The 10,397-nt window shown below is 43.4% G+C and overlaps 1 protein-coding gene across 1 annotated transcript; it reads left to right on the top strand.

Annotated features, from left to right (window-relative positions):
- Nucleotides 1–2,416: 2,416 nt before the first annotated feature.
- On the top strand, nt 2,417–10,043 carry LOC142767825 (uncharacterized). Its single transcript, XM_075870063.1, has 3 exons — nt 2,417–2,760; nt 7,630–7,684; nt 9,802–10,043. Exons 1-3 carry the CDS (start codon nt 2,614–2,616, stop codon nt 10,041–10,043), a joined length of 444 nt encoding a protein of 147 aa, XP_075726178.1. The 5' UTR covers nt 2,417–2,613.
- Nucleotides 10,044–10,397: the final 354 nt, after the last annotated feature.

The following is a 10,397-nucleotide window of genomic DNA, read 5'->3' as shown; positions in this document are numbered from 1 at the left end:
TTATGCCAATTCTCCACATGTCAGTCTCCATTTCCTGCAGTTCCTTTTTAACCGACAGTTCTTTCTGGTTTGGCCACCTGCTGTTTTCTAAGTATTTACCAGTCAATTTCCTGGTTCGCTTCCTCCATTTTGTATTGACATTCTTTATGTACAAGTAGCTGAAAACCTTCATAGCCCAACGCTCCTCCCCCATTTCTCTCAATCGCTTCTCAAATTCTATCTTGCTGCTTGCTTCCCTGCCATCAAATGATGTCCATCCCATATCACCTTGTACTCCCTGGTTTGGTGTATTCCCATGAGCTCCTAAAGCAAGCCTACATATTTCACGTTGCCTAATTTCTAATCTTGCTTGAACTTCTGACCTCATGCACAACACCGCGTTGCCGAACGTCAACCCAGGAACCATGACCCCTTTCCATATTCCTCTCACAACATTATACCTATTGTAATTCCACAGTGCCCTATTTTTCATCACTGCTGCATTCCTGTTATCTTTAGTCGTAACGCATATTTCGTGTTCCCTCAGGTACTCGGTCCCATTGCTTATCCATACGCAAAGTTATTTGTATTTATCTGTTATCTCTAGCGTGACTTCCTGTATTCTAAGCTCACTACCTTTGTTATCATTAAAAATCATGATTACTGATTTTTCCTAACTGAATCTAAAATCTAATCTATCTCCCTCATTACCGCAGATGTCCATCAACCTCTGCAAATCTTCCTTGTTGTCGGCCATTAGCACTATATCATCTGCGTAGATTAATGCTGGTAGTGCCTGATCAATGAGTTTTCCTTGTTTGACTAAAGAGAGGTTGAAGCGAAGTCCCCTTGCCTCTAATTTGGCCTCTAATCCTTGTAGGTACATCATGAATAAGAAGGGTGACAGTGGGCACGCCTGCCTAAGTCCACGCTTCACCACTGTGGGCTTGGATACCTGTTTTTCCCACTTTTTAACTACCTTGTTAGTTTTATAGATTTCCTTTAAACGATTAGTGACCCCATCTTTCACACCCAGTGTGTCTAGTATTCCCCACAAGTCCTCTTGAACCACGCTATTGTACGCTCCCTTGAATTTCTGCAGGCCGGTAGGAAGTTTCACAGCGCAGCGCCTGATCTTGTGAAACGGCGCAGCCATGCAGCCAGGGCATTCAATTCCCTCCCTATTTTTTGTACACTACTGTCCTTGTGTACATCGTAGAACACATAACAGTAATGATAGCAAACAGATCGTTGATTCGGGTAGGCTTGGTGTTTTTATTTAAAATGGAACAACGAGGAAGCTGCTGAAGCTCGTGCCTGTATACAGCTGCTTTATATGGAGATGAAACTTTAACGAAAAAAAATGTAATGATAAACTGTAGGCTCATAACAAACAACATTTCTCTGAGGGTGCATGGAATATATGTCCCATGCAAGGCTATGCATTGCAGTCTTTACTGCATTAATTATGTACACGTACTGCAGGGCATGCAAGTGTATGCAGACACACGCTGACGAAATGACATTTTTTGCAACATACAAACGTGCACCGCACCAAATAAGACGCACGTGTTTGTATAGTCAGGGAACACTCGTGAATATTGATGAAATCACACAGCTCGCTTACAGTATAAAACAAACACAATTGCGAACAATAAAATGCGACGCTGTTTAAAAAGGCGGACCCAGGTTACTAGAATTATCAGTATGGCACACACACCATGTGTCAAGCTTTTGCAACATCTGAAGAGACTAAATATGGAAAGTTGCCTTTGTAAGTTAATATGACAGTACCAAATGGAGAAGCCACACGAGAGAACAATTCATCGTGGGCTAAAGAATGTGTTTTAAATATTATACACAGCTTTGCAAGATAATATCGACGAGTTTTACTCGTCTAGGTGTGGGAGGTGTAGGCCTGATAAAATGCGATGTTGCTTCAGAGCCTTTCTTTCGTAATATTGCAATTTTATTCAACTCTTTCAAACGCGGCACCGTAAATTTCCACTGGGTGCTCGAACACGGCAAGCAGGTCACGGGGCAAAATCTTTGTAACATTTTATTACCGAAACAGCGATACTAGCAATGCTTGAGCTGTACTTGCTGTTTTCTAAATTGTAACCTTCTCAATCTTATCACTGTGATCACGAAACAGAGAGGAAAAGTACAGCAGTAGTATGTCGAGAAATATTCAATTTCAAGCCCTTTAGCAATATCATCTAAACAAATTGCCAGTTCACTGTTGAATTCTCGATGGAAATAAACAGCTGATCAGGGACGCAAGCTTGGCTTGGCACTGGCTTGGCCGTTCATACAGAGCCAAAAGCCGCTGCAGGAAACTGGATTGCGGATCGTATTGAGACAAAATATTTTATACATTTTTGTTTTCTTTGTTTCATTTCTTTAATTGCTCTTGTGATGGCGTGGACCGCGCTTCGTGATCTCATGTACCGGCGCACTGTTTTTAAGTTTAGTATGGCGCACGATAATACATGATTGCGTGCTTTAATTTAAAAAGGTTCGCGAGTATGGCAGCAACACTGCAATGTCGGGAAGAGGCACGGGGAAGAGAATAGTAGTAGAACCAGTAGCAGCTGCATGCCCGGGTGGAGCGACTGATGCCCAGATGGAGGAATGTCAACCCGATGCCTTTTGTGTTGGCCGTTCTGGCAGTTCCGCCGACTTTATAGAAAGAGACGACCCCGTCGCTTGTCCTCTTCTCTTTTCCTTCGGGCATCAGAGACAACATTGACGGACGACGTGTTCGACTTCACCGTGCACGTGAGTATAGGTTGGTTTTTCATTCGAGTGAATTCTTGTTCAGATTTGCAACTTGTCGACTTCATCCTGATCACCTGTCACCGGCAATAAGTCACATACGTGTGATATTTAGGTGAAATAGATGATAATGCACATTTTCTGCTCCATTTGCGTGACTTAGCTACACCAGGACATGAGGTAAAGCCTTTGTCGCCTAGCCACTAGCAGGCAAGATCGATCACTCGCATCCTTCAGTTCACGAATCAACGCGCCTGCCTTAAAATTAGTAAGCTGCTCGCAAAGAAATCTTACCGAGGCAATTTTGTTTTCTGTGAACAATGCACCGTAGATTTGTCTTGAATAACAAAAAAAAACTTGAAAAATAAATGTCGCGACCTTTTAGAAAACGCCGTGTCTAAGAGCTAGACGCGGCATTTGTAAAAGGCTCATTAAATTCAGTATGTTTTCGTAGTTTTTGCTTGAAATTATTATTGTCTATGAATTTCATGGCCCAATCTTTTGCTTTGGCTGAAAATCTCGGCGGCAAAAACTTTGTTCAGTGTCCCTTTAAGGGCAGGTGTAGATGCCATCATTTCAGTCGCAAATCTTTTTGCTAGTTGGTCGGCTGGTTAACAATAAGGGTACTAACTAGAGTTCCAGATTTCATTAGCAACACATTGTTATGGCTTCATCAGATGCTGCATTATATACATTCTATCCTCGTTTTTAAATAGGTGTACCGTATGGTCCACTGTTACAGGAAACAAGCGAGCTCATGGACAGTGAGCCATGTGGTGCTAACTGGCAGCGAGGCTTGTGATTGGGACGCATGCGCATAGAATCGGGGTGCGCCCAGTTTTGTCTGCCATTTCTCCACCTGTACGCATGACAGCATTGGAAAGCGCATCCGTATTTCAGCTGCGCAATTTATCTAGCCCAGTGCCTCCTGCTTCAGGGATTTCCTGTGAGCACAAAAAATGCATGATTTTAATCGTTGCTGCAGTGTTTTGCAAGTTGTCACCGTAAAGCACATCATATTTTTCGCATAATGCTCGCTGCAACTAGCAAGTTTCGATGACTCAAAATGCTGTTCAGGTCTGATGTAGCAAACATTTTAAGCTCGTCCTCGTGACCATGAAATACTGGTTTATTAAATAATGGAAGGCAGAGTTGGTATCAGTTGATATACAGTGTGAAAATGAAAAGTGCGAAGGACCGTGCCTCGCAAGTAAGCCCCGAGAGCATGAGCAGAGAAGTAGCAGATGAGGATGCTCATGCGCTGCATTTCCAAATCTCACCAGCACTAATGCTTGACGGACTGCTGGCCACGCACTAGCGTGTTCTTTCTGAAACAGGACTTTGGCCCTGTAAGCAAGTTCTTGAAGGGCATAAGTAAAACGTAGAATGGGCCCCCTAAATGCACCCATCCTTGAACCATTGGGCTTATGAATTAGTGCCCTTTTCAAAATACAACTATTCTGAGCTATAAATTGTGACAGAACAGTGCACGAAGTTTAAAAATGGGGAAAAAAGTCTTTAAATGTCCTCTTTATACATAGTGTTCTTGTGATGTCACTTCTGCCGTTGTCGCCCTCTCCCGCCATGCCCGGGTAATTCCCTGGGTACCTACGGCAGTTCACGTGCTGCAGTGCGGTTTGTTGGGGGCTCGTCATCTGTTGCTGTGAACGATGTGGAAGCATTGTGGTTTTTTGTTGTCTTACTTTAACGAGCTCATTGGATTAGGAAGGCCTCGCTCGTTCACTCGATACAAGACCAGGTAATCAAGATGTGCGACACACATACCAGCCACGGCGTACACCGGCTGCCCGCCACAACCTATGAGGGCCTATTATCTTGCTTTCACTACAAATTGCCTGGCCCAAAAACAAGTGAAAGCTCAAAATCTCTCGAGCCGCAATTTTAAGAGTGGATGTGCGAAGCGCAGCTGCTCCCATCGAAAACTAGTCGTGCAGAGCTAGGCAAGTTTACAAGAGATATAATATTATGAATATATTGTCACGGCCTACGCCACCAAAGTAGCAATGCCCCCCCCCCCCAAGTGTTTTAAACAGTGCTGATGTTGAGCTTGAGCCTCTTTGATTGCAATTTGTGGAAATAGTCGAGGAAAATATTATACAAGGCAGATAGCGACTTTGCGTGGTGTGTGCCGCGGTAGTGCCAGTCATCACTTTATTTTTCGCGTATGCTTTAACACACTTTTCACTTTGTATTTTGCTTTTATTGTACGCTAATGTAGAGTGGAGTCGCTGAACATGATAGAGACCGTGTATAGAATTAATTGACTAATTAAAAAAAATCCTGACGCCCAACTTGAACCGATCGGCTATACTTCAAAGCGAACTAATATTGTTTCCCATTCTTTATAGTTTGTTTCAATGCAATACCAAATCTCCGCGATCGACATCACGATTTTAACCGCCTTCCTCGCCATCATGATTTTAACTGCGGACAAGTTTGTATGTACAGTATCTTGGTAAGCTATATCTGTTTGCAGGTAAATACTTGGCTATGGCACTTACCCGTAATGAAGTTGCACCTGAAGATGCAAATATTGCAAAGTTTCTTCAAGTAGCTTTTGTTAGTCTGCACCAGCCAAATACGCTGGTACTTTTAGGAAAATCGGAATGTGCGTTTTCAATTTCAGGTTATAACTTTCAGCGAAGAAACACCCTAAGCTCTGCTCCCTCTGCGTGGACTACTAAATCAACTTGCCTCACTAGCAGCTCATAATTTCTCAAACTTGCATCGTGAGGCAAAACTAAACGGGTGCCAGCACGAGGAGACAACATGGCAGTTGTAGGCGATAGATTCGGTTGGTGCCCGGGCATGTTGGTGGCGCATTTCGTAAGTGACGAAAAGGCGCTGCGAGATGACGTGCACACTTTATATAGTTGCTGTATTGGACAGCAAACTTTTTTTCTTATCTGAGCAGTTTTACCAAAGGAAGCTTCATCATATGGCGTGATAAATGAAGCGAATCCACAGGTTGAACCACATCATAGCCATGATCATCTCCGGTGTGCTGCTGTCTCAATATTTCAAACTCTAAGCTTTTACACCATTGTATGCTAACTTTTCCTTCAAAGTGAGACAAGCCACATGTGTATCCTAGATCAAGAAGCATGCCAGTTTTACGTACTTGCAAGGTAAACATCAGAAATGCACAGTTGATCAAAAATACTAGTTTAATGGTGCATCTACATAGCAGAGCACCTGTGGCACCTCGGGAACAAGATAATGCCACATATGTTACAAGAGATAATTAAAAAAGACAGGGGACGTTCCGTGAACAAATAGAAACAAAAATATAATGGCACGTGGCAGCGAGCGAAGGCGGCAAGGGGGGGGGGGGGAGCCCGTGGGACTTCAGCGGATGAACGTAAGGTGTGTGTTTATATGTGGAAAAAAAAATTCAAAATTTTGGCGAATGAAATGAGGGTGACTTAGTGAGTGCGCTCATGACGAGAGTAAACACTGTTATTATTTTTTTTTCAAATCTTTTTTGAAAGCCACAAAAAAATCTGTATGTGGTGCAGCCTAACAGAAGGTCCGTGAAGGCAAATTATGAATTCGTCGTTGTACAAAGTCCTTTTTTTTTCATGCGCACCATCCCCGCCACGGTGTTCTAGTGGCTAAGGTACTCGGCTGCTGACCCGCTGGGCGCAAGTTCGAATCCCGGCTGCGGCGGCTGCATTTCCGATGGAGGCGGGAATGTTGTAGGCCCGTGTGCTCAGATTTAGGTGCACGTTAAAGAACCCCAGGTGGTCTAAATTTCCGGAGCCCTCCACTACGGCGTCTATCATAATCATATAGTGGTTTTGGGACGTTAAACCCTACATATCAATCAATCAATCATGTGCACGATAAATAGTGCTCAAAATTTAATTGCATATGTTGTTTTCATCCTCGCTGTATTCCGTGCTGTTTATGATGTAAAAAAAAAAGTAGCACGCTGAAGTGGTGCTGCTTTTGGGCAACAGTTGAAAATGGCGGGGTACATGAATGCGGAATACTGCCGCTTACACTCAAATCACTCTTGTGGTCACCTCCCACTGTTTGCAGCATGTGTTGTTTATACACAGCTGCATATTTTCTAGCTAGAAAAATTTGATTTTAGGTGTTTCACGCCATTATCCATGTAACTATTCCACAATTGCACACACTGATCAGCAGGCTTTCAATTGCGCTGAAGGACACAGGTGCCATAAAACTCATAGTCGATTCTTTCAAGAAACCGTATGTAAAGGCTGAAGCTTCATGCGTACATACACACACACATACCATATTGTTTTTTGTACTTTATGAAAGCTGTGAAGGTCTAATGTGCCTCCAAGCGTAACCTGTCTTATTTATTCTCCATCACCGCAAAAGTTTTGTGAGTTTCAAATAAAAGTACTTTGCGCATGGCCACTTTTGGGTAATTTTTTTGTGCAGGTGTTATTTGAGCAGCCTACATTGTTTACTTTATAAGCCTGTATGTATATGTTGCATTATAAGGATGCAGAATGTGTGTAGCTGTACAATATAGATGAAGTGTAAAAATTAAGTGTGTCTATTGTAGTGTTCTTGCAACCAATCTTACCCCCGTATTCTAGAACGTCCCTCCACTCAACGCTTGACCTTCACTTGAGATGGCTGATGGGAGCGCCGTCTCTAAGCAGAGAAAATTGCTGCATGTCAGCAATAATCTGCTGTGATTCTCGAGTAGCGCAGCGTCGCTTTCAAACGAGCAGCCGCACAGTGCTCAACTCTGTCAAGTGAAGGGTGAAAGTCGAGTCGGGGAGCGTTTATGAATATGGGGGTTAGTTTTGTTGTCTTGTTAACCTGCCATTAACACTGGATTGATGCTACTTTGCTCTAGCTGTACAGTGCTCTCCAAGGCTCAAGGAGGCACCGCACGGGGAAGGCTCGGAGCAAACCATGCGTGAGTTTCCTTTCATTGTTACACTATGCACGTATTAAGTGATAGACTTTAATGTATGCTATTTGTATTGTGCAAGTTTTTGGGGACATACAACTTCCAACACCTATATGTTCTGACGAAAATCATGCAAGGGTGTAAGAAGCTTTTGCAGAAGTCTGTGAAATGAAGTTTTGAAATTTTGTGGCAATGTGTCATTGTACAGTGGTCAACAGTCTTGCTCAGCATGTTTGACTGCAGGGCTCCCGGCTGCACAGGCGCATCTACGGAGTGCCTGATGCATGATGGGCCAAATGTCAGCCTGCACACTGGTGCCTCTTATCCCCGTTTGCCTGTTACATCAGTGTCTCTTGTAAAGGGGATCAACTGTGCTACCTTTTTTTTTTCGAACGTAATGAGTTCTTTTTCCAGATTATTGTTGTTTTAAGGTAGAGCCTCACATTTCTATCAAATACTGAAGATTCTATTTTTACTTCTAGATGCTATGAAGTCACTCCTTGTGTTACAATAGAGTGAACACTGTTATGAGAAAAGCTACTTTATAGAGTTAACTCACTCCATATTGACTTAACACACAGAATTGGTGAAAACTACACTCCATTCCAGCTGCATTAGGAATCATATTCATTTGCATACTTCTGTTTCTTTTGTTTGTTTGTTGGCTGGAGGTTTGGAGTATAGGGTGGCCAGAGGGCACTGTGTAGTCTTTCTTCATCTTCCCAATTTTGTGAACATCAATTGATAGCTGTATGGGAAGCAGCCAGCATGCTGAAACAGCGGTGCAAGCATGCAAGATGTTCACCATTGCATGCAGTCATTTGCTGTGAGCAACCTACTGCATAAAATTAACTGCGAGTGGTGAACTAACGCTGCTCTATATGTGCCTCCTGGAAAGCTGCAATGGTAAAGTGCCACAATCGTATAGTGACATGGATAACATCGCAATTTGTTTGTTGAATAATTTTGCAACAGAATCAATGGAGTTTTGGATAAATTTGTGTATCTGCCTGGTTCATCAAAGCTACAGAGTCAAATGCGGTATATACTCGCGTATTATGTGTACTTTTTTGTCAATCCGGTCATGTGCGAAGCCAGTAGGAATCGCTGGCCTAAAAGCTCAACTGGGAATATATGTTGCAGGCGCTGTCACAGCTGTCTCAAAGCGGATTGTCATTTGTTTGCTAAGCCTGTTCAAATGCCCCCATTTTCTTGAAGTTCTTCCGAATAGTGCTCACAAAAACCAGTTCCCACGACAGCGTTATACCAGAGAACATAAGTACTCTCCAATAATTGTCGGGAACCCAACGTAAAGTAAGATGCAGACAAGGAAGCGCGATGCCAACACAGTGCTGTGTGTGTCGCCCTTTATGTGTGTGTGTGTCCATTCCTTGTCCCAGTCTTCTATTGCGTTGTGTTCCCTCCGATATCTAACCAACACACCCAAGCTTCTATGCTAAGTCTTATTCAACGCACTCTTCTGCTGGCTTCCATACTGAATATTGCATGTCGAAGAACTCCACGCTGATGTGCTTAGCGGTAGCACGGTTTCAGTTTTCTTCGGTAAGCTTTATAACAGCAATCTGCCTCGTATATAATTATTGTAGCCTATCACAAGGAACGCTAAAAACGCAATGGCCAGATGGCGAAACCGAAAAAAAAATGAGTGCGAAAACCTGCCTCATCTAGTTGATGTGTGAGGTCCTTGCACGCGTTCAACATCTGTGCTGTGTCTCGGGAATACATTCTTGCCGTGGAAGAGGTGGGAAGATAGGAGGCAAACCTTTAGGCATTTCGGACTGCACATAAACAGGTTTCAGTTTTCAAGTTCGATATTCTAGGGAAAGCATAAAAGTTCATGGAAGAAGGGACCTTGCACTCAGTCCATTTTGTGTAAGACTGCACTCGCCTGCTCGACAAGAGATGTGCCTGACCAGAGCATCATGAAGTCAAATGTGTCTGTGTGTGTGCTGGCAAGGTGGCTCGGGCTGGTTGGGGAGGGCAAAGTATGCGAGCAAAAAGTTTCTTGTAGTAAAGCAGGCTGGCTAATTATACTGGTGAGCAAATTATGTGAGGATGCAAATTGTGCGAGTAAATATGGTATGTACTCTTGTATGTTTCAGCTCTATTGCTACGGATCCTGCGGATCCAACTTGGCATCCGGCAGCAACAAAGAGAGGTTCTGCAGGAGGTGCGACAGCTGAAGCACAAGGTACGGCTCTTGTCTGTGCCTCAGCACGCCCAGCCAGCACAGCGCCCCTCTGACCTTCCCCGGCTGCCTGCTGGTACAATTGGAGAAGTGGAGGCAGCAGAGGCAGCTGTGCAGAGTAAAGCTGTGGCTGCGGCTTTGGTGTATATTTCTTGATTTTTATTATGCCTATGTAACATGCATAAATTTAGTACTGCTTTAAGATACTGTGTTTCGGGGAACAAACTAGTCAGGTTATCTCATGATCCACTGTACTACAGTCGAATATGAATAATTTGTACTCAAAGAGGCCAGAAAATTTGTTCAAATTAAAAGAAGTTCAAAATAATGAAAGTTACCGTAATTACTTGAATCTAACACGCACCTTTTTTCAGGTTAAGAGAGTTCATAAATCGCATGTGCATTAGAATCGAGTACGGAAAAAAAATGAATATGGTCATTCTATTGCCATCGCCACTTACGAAATGGCCGCCCCCTACGTGCGTCGGCATGGCGCATCGGTCGTTTCTG

Source organism: Rhipicephalus microplus, chromosome 7 (assembly GCF_043290135.1).
Source record: "Rhipicephalus microplus isolate Deutch F79 chromosome 7, USDA_Rmic, whole genome shotgun sequence".
Taxonomy (NCBI): domain Eukaryota; kingdom Metazoa; phylum Arthropoda; class Arachnida; order Ixodida; family Ixodidae; genus Rhipicephalus; species Rhipicephalus microplus.
This window is presented reverse-complemented; position numbering and strand designations above follow the sequence as displayed.